Source organism: Vipera ursinii (genome assembly GCF_947247035.1).
Source record: "Vipera ursinii genome assembly, chromosome: 5".
Taxonomy (NCBI): Eukaryota; Metazoa; Chordata; class Lepidosauria; order Squamata; family Viperidae; genus Vipera; species Vipera ursinii.
In genome coordinates, this window is record NC_139518.1 from 87977075 (window position 1) to 87994969 (window position 17895).

Here is a 17895-nt window from a genome sequence, read left to right on the forward strand (position 1 = left end):
CAGAAGGAGTCCTCCGCCGTCACCAAGGAACCTGGAGCTACGGAGGCGGAGAAGGCTGCCTGGGGAGGGAGCGCCCGCGTGCCGGGGCTGGCCGCAGCGCGCCAACTTCAGCAGAGCCGACCCGGCCCGGGAAGGAGAGCCGCCGACGCCCCCACCTTACAGGGACCCCGCCATGCCTTGCTTCGGGTCCCCCTTAAGCAGCCAGGCAGAGATCGTGTGAACGCTGCAGCGGGCACAACTTCCTCTTGCTCTCCAGTTCGCTCGGCCAGCAGCGGGCTGAGGGCAAGGAGGCTCCCCGCGGCCCGCCGGCCGGGCTTCCACGGCTTGTTCTTCTGATTCTCCCCCAAGTCCTGAAATCGAACCTTCGAGCGAAACGGCGGCTTCAGCCGATTTCTTCCCTTTCCTGTGCCTCCCCATGGATATGCACTGCAAAGCAGACCCCTTCTCCGCGATGCACCGTGAGTACCGGCCGCAGCCTTCCTTTCCCCGCCCGGCTATCCTCTCCTGAATCCCGCTGCCCAGTAGAAAGTTCGGGTTTCTGTTTTCCACGGTATTCCTGCTGGGGCCCGTCCGCCCCGCCGAGGTGAAAACCGCTCGCCGCTTGGATATGCCAAAAAGGCAGTGAGGACTCGGGGAACTCCCGGTCCTGAAGCCGGCGCGGCTCCTTTACAATTTCCCCCGGGAAGTCTTGGTTCCGAAGAGGTCTCCCGGAATGCCCGCGGCAAGGCTCCGGCGTGCGGGGAGTCGAAGTGGCAGACTTGCTGCCTCCTCGACCTTTCCTTCGCTACTCCGAAGGCCGCCCCGGCGGAGGAACAAACGGCGATTTATATGCGTTTATTTCTTGGGGGGGGGGGGGAACCATATTTCAAGGTCGAAAATATTAAAGTATGCCGCATTTATGGAAATCTGGGTGCGTGACCGATTTTGTTTTTGGTTCAGATTTTTTTTTCCAACCTTGCCCTGCAGCTTAGAACTCATAGAATGCAGGAATTATGTTGATTCGTAAGAAATAAAGGTGCGAGGCAAAGGGGGGGGGGAATCCAAAATCTCCGTCACGCCATTTCCCTTGCTCCCCCCCCCCCGCATTACTGTATTTAAAAAACAAAAACCAAAGGGAGAATCAGTTTCAGATTTTGAGCTTTCAAATAAAAATAGAACAGGCGATTGCAACAAGGCTTAAGCAGTATATAACAAGCTAACTTTCTACATCCTTGGCTTTTAGTATGCCTTAGCTAACAAGAGACTTTAAAAAGAAACGAAAATTGATCTGTTAAGATTTAAAAATATTTTGAGGTTGGAGAATCTGAGAGGACATTTTATACCAACAGAACGCATTTTTTAAGGTTGGGAAACTTTATTTTTTCTGAAATTTTCCATGAGTTTTTAAAAAACAGATTATATACAATGACTTACCTCACCTCATGTCTTGTCCATCACTTAAGGAACAAAACTGACTAGTTCTAGCTTTAATTCAGTTGGAAATTAGATCAGATTTGCAGACCTATTTTCAGGTTGGAACTAAACTAAAACTAAAACAAAGTGATTCATTATCTTTAGCACATTCTACATTTTTTTTCTAATGGAGGAAATTTGCTTCCTATGAAGTATATCTTGCATTCAATACAAAGAAAGGTCAAGGACAGAAATATGGTTAGAAACCAAGAAAGTGAACTGCAAGGTGCAATGCTCTGGTTAGGAAAAAACAGGTGCAATATTCTGAATTATTAATTCCGTGATCTTTTTGCATCTGTTGCCTTTTAATACTCTGTAATGTGAGTTATCAAAGGTGCTTTGAATTATTCAGAATTGAGGTCTTGGAGAAATTGCTTGCCAGCTTGTAACTTTAGAGGCAACATCTGCAAAAGGCAAATCAGATAAATGAAGGAAATAAGCAGATACTTCAAGAGGAGAGGGGAGGAGAAGGAGGGAAGGAGGCAAGGAAAGCGATCCAAAATTCCCACCGACTTCCACTTCACTGACACTTAGCACAAAACCGTGGCAGTTGATGAGGGGCGAAGCACATTCGTGTTCCAGTATATGCTAATAAAATAGCACTAACCGGACGCAAGGATGACGGTTCAGCATCCTTGAACGGCTGCCGCTAAAAAAGGAGATGAAAAACCTTAATTTACCAAAGGATTGGGATCGATAGAGCGCAAGAAGAGTTTCCACTAAGTTCAGAGTCCAGAAGTCAGTATCACAAAGGGGGGGGGGGGGAGAGAGAGAGACGAGGTTTCTTTTTGATCCACCTGCTTGGCCCTCTCTCCTCGCCACTAAGATCGCTGGAGACCGAAACCGCCTTGGGATCCGCTACCCTTCCAGAGAAGCAGAGCGGCAGATTTCATTCGGAGGAGATCAGCTGAAATGGAGGTCGTGGGGTTAACTGAGTTGAATAATCAAAAGAAAAGAAACGGGGAAGAGAAGGGGCTCCGCTTCTCAGTACTGGGCACCAGTAAAGTCGGATTCAAATGGCCTTCCTGAAATTCTTGCTTCTCCATCTCAATCCTATTAGATTATAACTAGATAATCAAAAGATGTTGAGGGCTGTCTGAAGAGAATGTTTTAGAATGTTCCAAAAAGGCTTAAAATCAAATGAAATCAAACCATCGCCGCCGGTTGGTTTAATATCTGGAAAAAAATTTCCGGAAAACGAGAGGTAATATAATAAGAGTAATATTAACAACGACGAGAGGTAATGTAATAAGAGTTATATTAACAGCAACGACAGTAGTAGTGGCTGATAGAAAAGCATTTAGGAAATAAAGGAGAAACATTTCATTAACGGGAAAATGAGTCTTTGGGTTTCGTTTTCCAAAGAGTTGATTCTCTCGACCAGCTCGCGGCTCCCACCTGGCAGCCTGACTCTCGCCCGGCTGCACGACACTGAGGGCAAAGCAGGAAGGCCGAGGAGAAGGAGAAGCGCCCCCAGACTGGAAAGAGGGTCTGCCTTAAGCGACCCTCTTTCTGCTTCGCGGCAAAGGGACGTTGCCCCACTCTTGGGTCCAGAAGTACTGGCAGAGTGACACCACCCCCCCCAATCCGGCTTCCAACTCCGCCGAACTGCCCCGACTAATGCCTTTCTCTCGTTTTTCCCCCCCTCCCCGCCCCGCTCGCCTGCTTTTCTGTCTTTCCGTTCTCTCTCCCCAGCAGGGCACGGGGGTGTCAACCAGCTCGGGGGGGTGTTTGTGAACGGCAGGCCCCTACCGGACGTGGTGCGGCAGAGGATCGTGGAGCTGGCTCACCAGGGCGTGCGGCCTTGCGACATCTCCCGGCAGCTACGGGTCAGCCACGGCTGTGTCAGCAAGATCCTGGGCAGGTATGAGCGGGCGGGCGGGCACGCGGCGGCGGCGGCGGGAGGGGGAGGTCTGCTACTCGGCTGCCCCTCGGGGCCCCTCGCCCTGCCCGGGCCCGGCGAGCCCCCACCCCGCTCCTTCCTGCCGTTTCTTTTGTCTGGCCTGTCTCGACACAGGGACCTGCGGTGGGTTCGCAAAGAGGGGGAAAAGCCCGACGAGCCCGGGAACAAACCGAGCGCCGCCCCGCTTGCGGTGAGACCAGCCGGCAAGCATCCCCTCCCCGCTTCCCAGCTAAGCCAGGCCGGGCCCTGCTTTCTCTCCAGCCGCAGGTCAGCAGGAACCCGGCCGCGCGCCGCCGCCGCCGCCACCTTCGGCAGAGCTCAGCTAGGATGGGAGTGGGGCGCAGAGGCCACCGGGCCACTGCACGCCAGCCGGCCAGCCGGGGCCGCCAAAGAGACCGACGGCCGGGGGGCAGAGCCGGGCCCGAGGCCGGAGAAGAAGAGTCCCCGAAGGCCAGGCGGCACTCTCTGACCTCGGTCCCTTTCCGGCCTCAGCCTCTTGGGCCCAACTGGGGCCTGGTCGGCCCGGGCAAGGCGAGAGTGGCCGAGAGTGAAGGCGGGGGAGCCGGGCCTTCGAATCGTGGCCCGGGCAGGAGAGCGGGGGGGGGGGTGTCGCGAGGTGCTGGCGGGGCTGCGGCGGGGACCGAGATGCGGCTGTGGGAGCGCCGCTGAGCCAGGCTCTGCCCCCCGCAGGTATTACGAGACCGGGAGCATCAAGCCCGGCGTGATCGGGGGCTCCAAGCCGAAGGTCGCTACTCCGAAAGTGGTGGATAAAATCGCAGAATACAAAAGGCAGAACCCCACCATGTTCGCCTGGGAGATTCGCGACCGGCTCCTGGCCGAGGGCATCTGCGACAACGACACGGTCCCTAGCGTCTCCTCCATCAACCGGTAAGTCACTACGTTTTGCCCTCCCGCAGGACCCTCCGGACGGCTGCCCCATGCCCGTTCCACTGGAGCGCGGCCTTTGGATCGAATCGGCGGAGGTCTTGCCACCGAAGGCGAAGGGCGGGCAGGGGAACCCTGGGTCAAAGCCGCCCGGTTCTTCGCCTCCTTGGAACCGCAGGTCTGCCCGAAAGAAAGACCAAGGAGGTAGGATGAATCCCTGCTGGTGATTTGCCTGAGCGACTTCCTCCTCCGGCCAGAATAGGGAGAGCCTCTGTGGGGCTTGGGGCCAGGCAAGGGGGACAAAGAATTGGGGTGGCTACCAGCATAGCGCGTGTTTGAAGCCCTTGTGCTGTGATTGTTGGTCCAGATCTGGAAGAGAACAGAATCGTTGCTGGTTGCTTGCTGCTTTGGCTGTCTGAGCATTCACTCTCTCCCGCCATAGCAAAAGCCCTATTGACCAAAGCCTTGGGGTGGGTCTGCTGCTCTACAGTATTTGGCCAGACCTGCATCCACAGCTTCCCCACCTTCACTGGGACTGAAATCACATGCTTGGGACTGATCGAGACAATGGCAGTAATTTAGACTTCCATGCGCTTTACAAGGTGATGTTGAGAAAGGAATTGTGTCACCTGTGCCAGGCAGATGTACAAAAATGCCCCATAGAAAGAACAGAGTAGTGCTGTAGTCTACTCTATTCTGTGCACTGACTGGCCTGGAAGAGAAACAAATGGGGGGGGGGGGATCCACAGAATGGTCCTTTGGACAGACACATAATTAGCAATGCTTGAAAAGTGGGAGATGTCACCCATTCTCACAAATGCTGAGCTGTTACTGAACAAATGCAGGCTGCATATTTGTTTGACTTTTAAATTTAGCACTTTTCATAGATATTAAACACTTCCAAACTTTAAGCTTCATGATCCTTTAGGAAGGGATTTCTGTAACAATCTACATGGATATTTTTTTGAATGCAAAAACTGAGATTTAGGTATTATCGGCAGTGAATTGTAGAATGAGCAGCTGCTGCAAGTATGCTATATTATAAATGTCGGTGTCAAAATAGTGGCCCTATAAAGATACTTTGATTCAGACAGACACAACAGCTGATCTATCCACTTCAACAGCTGTTTAGCCCATTAGTTACATAATAAATAGGAAATTTATTTTAAGGAATGAAGCAATGTGCATCAAAAGTATAGAAATAATGGGGTCTTAATTTATTTAAAAAGGTTGTTCTTTGTTCTTACAAATAGACATTTGTAAACTGGAAATCTCAGTGGCTTTTTATAGTTTAGAAAACAATGTGGAATAATTCCATATCATCTGAAAATAACAGGTTAAATTAAGAAGGGAGCCTCCCTTGGTGCAAAGAGGTGCCTCTTCAATGTGGTGTTTCTTTGTAATATATGGCTATGTTATCCCACCAAATTACCCCAGTGTGTGCTATCAATATTAAAATGGTCATTAGGTTATGAACAGAGTGCGTTCAGACTGGCTGACTAATTATGAACCTTCTTTAAAGAAAGGGAGGCTCTACCTGTCTCAGGGATGGAAATAATAGAAGTAACATTGGAGCCTCTTGAGAAGCAGTTGGTCCTCAAAAAAGAACTGTGGGGGGGGGGCTTAGACCTCAGAACCAGGTTTCTGGGAAAAGGGAGATGCCACTCCTCAAATATTTTCTTGGGCTACTGCAGAAAAGGTGAAGAGCCACTTCAGGCATTTGCTCAAGTGGGAAAGCTGTCCTGGGTTGGGGGGGGAGGGAAGGGGAGAAGTAGGTAATTTAACCTCTCTCCAAGAGTTTTTCTCAGAGAGATACCTTAGCATTATACCGTAGTGTAATAAAGACCACATTCAGTATAGTGGGAGGATCCTTTGCTATAACAGATAATTTTATCAAAGGATAGACCTTTATCTGTGTCAGGTAGCCTTGCATGGATCTGTACTGTAATATTTCATGACTTGGTCATTGTATGTTTATCTCTAGAACGATGCTAGCTACCTTTAAATGTTGACTAGATGGCAATTCACTGGAGTAGCAAAATTTTTTTAGATAAAGTGCAGCAGCCAACACCAGGCATGTGGAAACATAAAAAGTAAATGCCACAAATTGTTCCTATAAGCCCAAGGCAGCCATCAAGAATCAGGATTCAATTGGTCTCAGTTAACTGGGAAGCCTTGACTTTTCTACCCATTACCTAATCTATTCCTGAAATAAGGTAAATATGATGCATTGGGCAGTATTTTGTCATTAAATCTAAGCCAGTATTTCTGAGGGATACTAGAATCAATATTTGAAGTTTCTAAAATTAAACTAGAAAGAAGATAGTCTTTATATAGATAATTATAAAGCTGATTTGGTGAATACATACATACATGTATTGTGTGGCATGTGTGTGTGCATTTCTTTGATCTCTAAAATCAATGAAAGAAGTTGCTCAATTTGTCATGACAGAAAACAGAACTCTTGAAATTATGTTGTTGGAAATTAAAAAGAAGTAAATAGTTCTCTCTCTAAATTGATAAATATTGGGATTAGGGCCAATAATTGATTCATACCTATATATACCATATAGACTTATAAACAAAAAAAAAATTATAGAAAAAAACTTTATTTTTTCCATCTTGCCTGAAAATTTATATTTGGACATTTCTTAATTTTCTCTTTCTCTTTTTCTAATTGTCAAATAGTCAAATAAAGTTATATAAACAATAATGGGAAGTGATATGTCAGTACTAAGTTTTGCATTCAATGTCTTGAATCTCATAAATGGTATGACATTCTGAATTATTACTCTTAATGTTTACCTCCAGCTTCAGTGTAATCTTATTTTTACAGACCTTCTGGATTTAAAAGTCACGTGAATAGATCTGGTGATCCAGAGAAGTGGTAGTCTGCTATTTGCTAGATGTTTTAAAGCTCAGAATCTGCTATGCTTTAATGTGGATTCCTTCACTAAGTAGACTGTTAGATTCAATGGTTTAAATGGCACAGAAATTTAAATTAAACATTAAATACTGAATTTTGAATAGTACTACTACTCCAAGCTGCCACTAATATGGCTACATTACAATAGGATATGTTAAGGGAAACTTTCCAACATTGCCCCATACCTTTAAAACAGCTATTATTTGGTTTTGCTCATTTAGTACTTTTATTTCCCCTTCCCTCCTTCCTTTTTTCAAAGAAAAAGAATGCAAAACTGGCTAAGATGCTTCCTTTCATCTCATTCCTATTTGTCTAGATACAATATAAATTCTTTGACAATAAGTACTCCAAGTACCTCTGGCCACTTTATTCTCTTTGCTGCATGGTTGACAGTTTCTTTGCCAACTTTGTTCCTTATTTTTCAGGCAGTGGATGAATAAAAAGAGAGTTGAATAAATGCATTAATGAGATATATATGGAAAATGTGTCAGCTCAGGTAAAATTAGTCCAACTGGAGGCACTGACATAGGAATATCACAAAGCAAAATCTTCTGAAACATGGAAGTGTCTTTCTAGAAAGAAGTTAACAGCATTCAGACCTTTCCATGTCATGATTTTTTATATTAAGAGAAACTTGGGGGAATTTTCTGATGATACAAAAATGTAGTTGAATGTGTGAGTTATCAAATGATGTGTCCGGATACTTGGAGGAAGAATCAGTTTGCTGAAAAGGGCAGCTACTGGTGATTACTTATTTGTCAAAAACTAGGTGGAAAATTACAGTATAGCAAAAGAAGGCAGATTTTATGGTTACACAGGCAATATGATACAAACAATATGATACAAAAGAATTTCACCCCTATAGATTGAAAATAGCAAGAATGTCATTTCAGTCCTTTAAATAGCTGGAACACTAATTTATAGAAGTTATGTGTAGATTTTCAATATCTGTATAATTTTTATGAGTGGATGAATTTCTCTCACTTGGGTGTCTTTCATCTTGTTTCACTGCAGCTGTTTATATGAATCTTAAGATCTATCCACAATGTCTTTTTCTGAGCTTCTAAACACTAGATTTGTTTGGGAATTTTCAAAAGTATAAGGATTCCTTAAGCAAGGGTAGGGCAGAATGACCCAGGTGGTATCACAGGTGGCTGATTTTCAGGAGCATGAAAGTTAAGAAACCGTGCTTTAATTCAACCTTTATGTATTCTTGTGAACTACTAGGAAGGAGAAAAAGTCTTTATGCAATTTTTCCCCTTTAAGAATGAAAGTATTTGGGCTGGACATGATCTCTCTAGACTGCAGAGGTGGAAGTGATTGCTATTCTTCCTGCAGAAAATTTTGCATGACTAGCCCTGATTCAAGTAGAGTTACATGCTTTGGAACTATACATTGTAATTTGGCTTTTAACAGCAGTTTAATTTGTAGTTGAAAGTGGAACCTTATCTCTCTTTTTTTGCAGATTACATTATTAAAAGCACGGGAGTAGGCATAATAATAATATTCATGTAACTACTTTGAAATTTGTGTTTATTTTTATGTGCATCTGTATCATTCAACATTTGTTGCTTGATAGAATCCAACACAGCTGTTTCACAATCGCCAAAACATTGTAAAGAACTTTCCTATAGTGGGGAGATACACATTTGCCTAAAAACTAGCCAAAATACTCATTTTCTTTTTATCTTCTTTGGAACATTTCTGACTTAGAATGAAACCTATGTGGCAATTGTATGCGATCCATACAAAAGTAATATGGAAGATTTTTGGTTTGGTGCAAGAAAGAAATTCTTTTTTTTCTTCTAAAATGGTATTTCTTAAGTTAGAGGTGGGCAATCTGTGCAAGATTTTCCTTTCCTCTCCTTTCCTTTCCTTTCCTTTCCTTTCCTTTCCTTTCCTTTCCTTTCCTTTCCTTTCCTTTCCTTTCCTTTCCTTTCCTTTCCTTTCCTTTCCTTTCCTTCCCTTCCCTTCCCTTCCCTTCCCTTCCCTTCCCTTCCCTTCCCTTCCTTCTTTTCTTAGCTCCAGGAGCTCTTTTGAATCATATTGCTGAAGTTGAAATTGCATTTTAGCTGTGCAGTTACTGAAAATTATTATGAGTCAGTTTCTTGGAAATTTGAGACAAAAATATAGACAGAAAAAATATAGTGGCTAATAAGTGTGGTAGGCTTAACAAAGATAAAAAAGAGAAACAAAACCCCTTAGCCTGGCCCTAATTCTCCTCAAAGGAAAAATCTATTCCCATCAGTGAACTTGCTTCCACTTCACAAAATTGTTTTGCCATTTTTGTCCTCTCTCACTTAAAAGAAAACATTAAGTGTAACCCTTCCAGACACCAAAATGTTGCCCACTCTATGATAGTTTGACTATATGAAAAAAATAATATGACTATTTCTAAAAGTAACAGACTGATGATTATGGCATATTGCATTATTTACTATTTAATTGTTAACTAATAAGTAAAGATACACTGAAGCACATTATTATTAATATTAGCGTTCTCAATCATCCTGTTCATGTACAACACTTTTATGTTAAATCCCATTATGTCAAAACCACCATTTGTTGTCTGTGAAGCACCCCAGGGTGGCCAAAAACTCTTCAGACTTTGACACAGATGCACAGATGTAACTTGAAGGCTAAATTCATGGGTAGATAATGCTATTGATTTGGTGCGATAGATTATAAAATAATATATCTGCAAATTTACTTACATAGGTCTATTACTAGAAATGGTTAGTGACTTTAGAAAATGATTTACATTTTACTAGCAACTAAGAGGCTTCCACAGCAGTTTTTATCTCTGTTGCCTCAGAAGTAAATTCCACTGAATTCAATGGGACTTCTTATTAAGTAATCATAAATTGCAATTTTACTCATACATGTCTTCATTATGTAGCCTTTATTAATGAAGAATCCAAACAGCAATAGAATAATTCATTTTGTAAAATCAGCTAAAATTATAATTAGTGATGTAGCTTTCATAATTTACAAACCTCTTCTTCAAATTAGCTATTAAACAAAACCTTGGAATAGATGCTTATGAAAGGCTCAAGGCATCCTACTGGATCAAAGCAGAAAATCCAAGCCATCACTTGGGGTTCAAGGCTGAAAATAACAATTGCAGCAACATGCTAATAAAATCTTAGATTGCATGTATAGCAGTATAATGTGAATCTGGCATTAGCCCCATCATATATGTCCAATTCGGCAATATAGCTTAGGGAGGAAACTAACTAAGCACTTTCAAAAATGAGAAACCAGCATGCTATGGCATGGAAAAAATGCTTTATGATGAATTATTGAAAAGAACAAAATAAATAAACTCTAAAGGTTGTGATACAGAAAATGGCTGCCTAGTGTTCTTTATGGTAAGCAGGTCGTTTCAGCTTAACATTAGGTAAACAATCTTAAGATGAAATGTAGTTTCACTTTCATCCAAGCTATTTAAGGAGAATCTGGACAGCTAGTTGTTAGGCCTGTTGTTGTGTGCAATTGGTTGAAATAGCTTGAGGAGTGAAGAACTATCCCTTAACTGTTAGCTTTTGAGGGCATCCGAGAGCTAGTTACAAATATTTGAAAACCCGAGAGAAAAAATTCTTTTTGTATTTCCTAGTTTATTCCCTATATGCTTCCAGTTCATATAATGTTCAAAATCTAAAGTGCAAAGAAGGCTAACTTTTCTGGGAAGGCTCACATCTTAGAGGCTTCCCCTGGCACTTGGTATATTCTATCTGCCAGTCTTTTACTGCTTTTTTCCCTTGGAAGAAATGCTGCTAATTGCTTATTGCCCTTGGTTTTATTTACTAATGTATTAAAATATACTTTATATATTTTCATTTTCTTTTAAATAATGCTTCCAGGCAGATACATATACATTCCAACTGAAAACATTTAACTAATGAGACATAATTCAAAAGCACACTTGCAAAATTCCATAAAAACTTTAAAAGCTGATATTTTAAACTCTTACCTTTTTGGCTGTATGAGGACAATGCAGTACCACACAGCACTGTTAAATGGCCTCGTGCTGAGTTTATAGAGTTCATTGGGGGCTGTATCTTAATAGAGAAGGAAGTCCACCACTAGGTTGCTTTTAACAGTAGTTTTTTATGGTATTCATTGATTTTGTGTTTTTCTATTTTAATTTTTAAAAGTTCTTTTCTCCTCTTTTTTCTGTGGATATTTTGTCTTGAAAATTATGACAGTTGTCAGGTGGAATATAATTTTTACTCAATAAATTAATATCTTTATTTTTCTTTACATAAAATTACTGACAGTTTTAAAAAGATCCAGGCTTGAAGTTTGGTGATGCTTGTCCTGACTACTCAGTACAGGTCAAAGTAATTTGCAAGCAGAACTCCTAATTCAGGAGGCATTCTTTTTAGTCTGTTCTTGCCAATTATACATTATTGGCAAAGCATTTACAGTAGTCTTAGAATCAGGACTGAAAGTGAAAGCTGTGAGAAAAATAAGTACAAACAGGTTCAGGAGAAAAGTTTCACAAATACTAAGAATATCTGGGAGCTTTTGCAAAAGTTATTCTGTGCTATTTTATCTCCAAATATTTCTTCTCAAAGCGATTGCAGACAGTGGACATGAATTTTGGAATAAAGGATCTAGCTGATATCTGAAAATCAAACACAAGACAATAAAAATAATCTCCTTAACAATAAAAATAATCTTCCGAGAATAGAACAAGGGAAAACAGTGCCAGATACGTTTTTAACAGCTAAAGAACTTTTTAAAAAATTCTATGTCATTATTTGCCAACAAGCACAGGTTTAGGTTTTAAACATATTGAGTTGCAAAATATGTGAAGTTTTGGAAGAATTTTCTATTTATAGGTATGACTGTTTTAAGCAGGACCTAAATTATGAAGGCATCAATTAACTATTCCAGATAAAGTGCTTTACTCAGTTTCACCCAGCAGGGGGCTTGTTCTGAATTTTTTTTGGCATTCCTCCTTCATTCCTGGAAGTGAAGAATTCCAGATCCACAAGAGCAAGTTCTAAGATAAAGGTATGCAGATTTTCCTAAGGAATTCCATTTAGGTTATTCTTGTTTTATGTGACAACAATATCTCACAACAGTAATACATACTGGATCCAACAAACTACAGTCACTTTAAAATCCCCTCTGATGATGATGTTATCTATTCAGTCGAGTCAGAGTCTTGGCTGTTTCATGGGCCAGGTCTCTCCACATCTTCTGATCTTGCATTACTTTTTTGAGTTTTTCTATGCCAGATGTCTTCAAACATGGCCCTTTTATGACTTATGGACTTCAACTCCCAGAATTCCTCAGCCAAGCACGTTGGCTGGGAATTCTGGGAGTTGAAGTCCACAAGTCATAAAAGGGCCAAGTTTGAAGACTCCTGTTCTACGCTCTGGTTGGTGTCAGCTTTGATAATGTCCTGTGATGGTGTTCTTTGGTGGCCTGGTTTCCTTTTACCACTGATTCTTCCAAACATAATTGCTTTTTCCAGCATAACAAGGCCAAAGCAAGTGAGATGCAGTTTCATGATTTTTCCTTCTAGTAACATTTCTGGTGTTATGTGCTCCAGTACTTAAAATCCCCACTAAATAACTTTTTCATGGTATCTTATAGGTACAGTTCTTAAAGTCAATTAGAAAACATAATTGAACTATTCTCCTTGCTAAATTTCTCACTAATTTTAAATAAGAACTTTCCCATCTAAATAATAAAAATACATATACAAAAGTGAAGAAAAATCAGCAAGTAATGTGGAATTAAAAATTCAGTAATAAAGCAACTCTTGTCTATAGATTTACAAGAAAAGTTAAAGAAAAGAAAAGAAAAATAAAATCATAAGAAGAAACAAAGACTTGGGTCTGAACATGTTCAAACACTTTTTCTCCAAGGTTTTTCAACATAAACTATTTCTCATCAGTTATTTGCCTTTAGCTTTAGAAAACTAAAGAAATTTTGTAATCAAAGTCAGCTTCCCTTATACCTGGCTCTAAGCAGTCTCCCCACCTCCTACCCAATAATCTTAATTGCCATGTTAATAGACGCTGGTACAACACTTGAAAAAAAACATGATTTTTATTGGACTAAATGAAATACTTTCCATTGGTTGAGTAATATTTTATACATGGATAGGATGGCAGGAAGTGCTTTTTCTGTTTTCCCTATGAAAATTCCCACAGCACACACAAAGCAAATGTGCCTAGGAAGACACCTTCTGCTGGCACCCAAATATTGTGCATAATTGGATACTGCATTTTAGGCAGGGGAAAATAGGTCTGACAGTCAATTCAGGCTTTCAGAGGTGGTTTCCAAAACAAGAAGCAGGTGGAGTTGCTTCTAGTTTTTTGTAAGTGGGAGAAAGAGGAGGAGGAATTTGAACACTACTTCCGCCATAAACAGAGATAGCTTGAGATATGTGGCAGTCATTGAAATTTTTTCACAATAGCCCTTTTAGCTTTCCTACAATAAATTTTACTTACCAAAAGTTTTGGGGCTTTTGCATTAATTCAATCTGATAAATATTTTTAGAAAAGGGCTGCTTAGGGGAAAAGTATGAAGAAAGTTTGAATGATTTGGGTTTATATTTAAAAAGGGTTCGTTGAGGAATAATGTGAGTTCTTTTTTTAATACCTCATGTATTTAAAGAAAAGAGTGTAAAGGTTTGACCTAATGATTAATTCTAATAGGTTTCAAAGCCAAGAGTTCCTGATGTGCATCAAAATATTGCTTAAATAGTGTTGGGGATTAGAAAGTGGCATCACTGATTCATGAATACAGTATTGACAGATGTTGAAAAACTAACAGTGGGAAAACGGAGTTATCTCTTTTAAAAAACTTAAAAAACTTTCTGTATTTTATTTACCTTTAAAGAGAATAGGAAATTATGCTGGAAGTTTATTCATTTATTTTTCATATTTCTTATACCGCCACAATCCAGAATTAAAATCTGCTGTTATGTAGTTATTTTAACCACAGTGGTTTTGAATCAGTTGTAAAAAGGCCAGTTACACATCTTTGTAGAAATGTACCACTATGAAGTAGTCAGTAGCAGAGGGCAGGAGCAAGCATGATGAACTAGGTGTAGTTTGATGTCTACCTGCATCTTGAGCTTGCTTGTGTTTCTTCTAGTATTGCAAATATGTAATTGATAGGACTTACAGAGGATTTGTATGCTTTCATCTCTTCCTCAGTTCTCCCTTTTCCCAGAATTTCCTGGTTACTAAACTCTGTTCCTCTGAAGTTCTCTTCATTTCAGCATTTTTTCACTTGTCCTTAAATTCTGTTTTTTTTGCAAAGTATTCATAGCAACTTCCCTGCATATTTTTTCCTGCCCCATGTCCATCAGCCAAAAGCAATGCCAGTTTGTAAAGTGTTATATATTTTGAGCAATTGGCCGAGATATTCTCTTGAGATTTTTCTCTAGTCTTCAGTAATTTAAAATCAATTGCTTAGCTCTTGATACTTTTTTTCTAAATCCATTTCAAATTAGGAAGAAATGGAAATAAAAATAGAATTATAATGTTATCTTTAATGTCAATACAATACATTGCTAAAAAAAACACCAATAAAACTAGAAAAGATGTGCATAAGAACAATATTATCAGGGACTTAGAACTCCTTCCCAATAATGAGAGCAAAGAGAAGCCTGAGTATTTTTAGTTTAAAGAAAAATGGAAGGGACATCAAGAAGGTTTAAACATTATAGATAGTATTGAAGATAGAGAACAGGGGGAATATAATTGCCCTATCTCCTAAGTTCATTCATTGGCCAGGAGATAGAGAGTAACAAGAACAAGTGGTTTTGCATGTAAACCATAATTAATAGGACTGTGAAGGCAACACTTAGGATTCAAAGGCAAAAAGATGTTTCAGTGCATAGGGTCATATTTTGGGGCCAGGTCCATACTTGGAAGTAACCATGGGACAATCAAACTCTAATCTTTCTCTTGTCTCATCCCTAATCCATGAATAAATCAACCATAAATTTTCATTAGTTATGTCAGTACAAACATTTTCTCACTTCCAATATCATTCAATGGCAACCTTAGGATGTATAAATTCTGGTGTGTTGTATACAGAGTGTGGTATATACCACACTCTTCCAGCCTTCACTATTTTTCTTCCAGCCTTTATCTTCTCCATTAGCTCGTTGTTTCTGGAGTTGCTTTGACACTTTAGAGAAGAGAATAGAGAATAGAATAGAGCTGGAAAGGAGCTTGGAGGTCTTCTAGTCCAGCCCCCTGCTCAAGCAGGAGAACCTATATCATCTCAAACAGGTGGATGTCTAGTCTCTTCTTAAAAATCTCTAGTGATGGGGAGACCACAATCTCCGGAGGCAAGCTGTTCCACTGGTTGATTCTCCTCACTGTCAGGAAATTTCTTCTTAGTTCTAGGTTGCTTCTTTCTTTGGTCAGTTTCCAACCATTGTTTCTTGTTCTTCCCTCTGGTGCTTTGGTGAACAACCTGTCCCCCTCTGCCTTGTGACAGCCCCTCAGGTACTGGAACACTGCTATCATGTCTCCCCTATTTCTTCTTTGCCTTAAACTGGCCAGACCCAAATCCCGTAGCCGTTCTTGGTAAGTTTTATTCTCCAGGCCCCTGATCATCTTAGTTGCTCTTCTTTGATTTTTTTTTTCAAACTCTCAACATCTTTTTTGTGATATGATGACCAAAATTGGCTGCAGTATTCTAGGTGTGGTCTTACTAGGGCTTTATAAAACGGTAATAGTACTTCTTGTGATCTTGATTCTATGCCTCTGTTTATACAACCCAAGATTTTCTTAGCTTTTTTGGTTGCTGCTGCACAGTGCTGGCTCATAGTCAAGTGATCGTCCACTAGGACTCCAAGGTCTCCAGAACTTTCTAGTTTGATTCCATCTTCTTTCCAACACCAACAACTGAGAGCAGAGCAGAACAGAGCAAAGCTTCATTATTTCATCTGAGTAAGAATATATAGTGTATTTGTACTTATTGTCAGTTTCTGGAATTATTTCAGCCTTGGTGTTTTCTCACTGGTTTCTTTAGTACCCATTGTTTCATTTTTACTTGGGATGTGGCCAAATGGGTTCTATGAGGAAAAGGAGACCAATCATCCATGCAGAATCCAGAAATTTAACTTTCCCCATTCCTGCTGCAATGCCCTTGACTGGTGGATGTTTTCCCAGCAGACTGATCACCTGCTGAAACAGGAGGTAGCAAAGTCAGAGAAGAAAACCAACAATCTTGTCTCCCACAAATGCAGGGTTGCAAATCAGATCTCATCATCTGATTCAGAATGGACACAATAGAAACAGGATATGGATTGGCAGTGGAGTTGCAAATGCTATGCCGGCATTGTTTTGTGCTGTCCCAGAGATAGGAGGTTAACACTTGACAGTCTCTCTCACTGCTATATAAGTAGTCTCTGACAAGATTGAACAGGCAGTATCTATGTTCTCTGCCATAACAGTGATGAAATGGAATCTCATTCACCTTTGCATATAATGGTACAATAGTAAAGTTAACTGTTTATACATTGTTAAATACATTGTTAAATACATTGTTTCAGCATCAGTAATAAAGGTATTACATTTTAAACAAGGAGCAAAAATTAAGGAAATTATTCTTGAACTACTACAGATTGGAAAAAAATTTCTTGGAAAAGAAATGTTTAATCAATATTATGCATGTAAGAAAAGTTTGCAATGTTAATAGCTAATGCACTGTTCTTCAAACTGAAGTCTTAATGATATGACCAGTTTTGATTCCATATGTCCACAAGATGTATCCACAAGTATGGTCAGTGGTTTGATACAGAGGTTGCTTTAGCTAAACAGTGTTGACATAATCAGTGACATAAAGATTCCTAAGCAAGTAAGAAGATCCCTGGTTGTTTTCTAGTAATGTCTTTGTAGCACATGGAATATTTGTGTTTCATCATACCTCTCTTTATATGGGTGTCAGAGGAAAATGTTAAGAAAGCTTTCCTGACCATTTTTAGCCCTTTACTGAATGATATTTTTTCATTAATTGCAGTATTTCTTGCCTAGGATGGATATTTCTTTCCAAGCACTTGAACATGCATCTTTTGCTTTGCTTTATTTTTTTCCCTCCAAGTAAACAGAATACTTCTCCTTTCTGCTGTAAGGCATCTCCCGCTCCTGTGTGTTCACACAGTTTATGTTTCTTTAATGATCACACTATTTCTGCCAGGACCTCAGCTAGAGTCACTGTAGGTAAGAGAGGGGGAAAGGATGTTCAGTATATAAACAGCCCTCCTTAAAGAGCTCATTTCCAAAGGATACCACTTCTTTTCACAATCCCATCAGAGAAATGAAACAAGGCTAGGCAGCACAACAAAAATCCATAACAAAATAAATAAATATATAGCATCCTAACCAAATGGAGAACTCAATAAAACAATCACTTCAAATATGAGAAGATATAAATCTTAGGCCTGCAAAGGTAACCCCCTCAATTGCTTTTATTATCACTCAGTCCAGCTCTATTTATTACAGTCGGTGGCCTGTGTGAAGGATGCTGCATAGAGGGTGGTCTCCCATTGCAACCTTATCCCCTGGAGAGGCACAATCAGCCCATACACAGGCAGATTCCACAGGAGGGGGGAGCAGACGTTGACAAGCCCATCTGTCTGCAGGAAAACCAATCAATAACTTTGTAACAAGAGCTCTTGTTGCTGTGAAAAGGACAACAAGAGAGTTGGATGCTGGTGGACCATGGAAGGGAGTCATTGCTG

At 40.7% G+C, this 17895-nt stretch overlaps 1 protein-coding gene across 2 annotated transcripts in view; it reads left to right on the forward strand.

Moving 5' to 3' along the window:
- The first annotated feature begins 379 nt into the window (after positions 1-379).
- The window catches only part of PAX2 (paired box 2), a 188312-nt gene continuing 170796 nt past the window's right edge, over positions 380-17895 (forward strand). For both annotated transcript variants that reach the window (XM_083364655.1, XM_083364654.1), the window contains exons 1-3: positions 380-458; positions 3148-3316; positions 4046-4243. In XM_083364655.1, coding sequence (XP_083220781.1) covers positions 416-458; positions 3148-3316; positions 4046-4243 — 410 coding nt within the window. In that variant the 5' untranslated portion in view covers positions 380-415. The remainder of the gene's footprint in view (positions 459-3147; positions 3317-4045; positions 4244-17895) is intronic.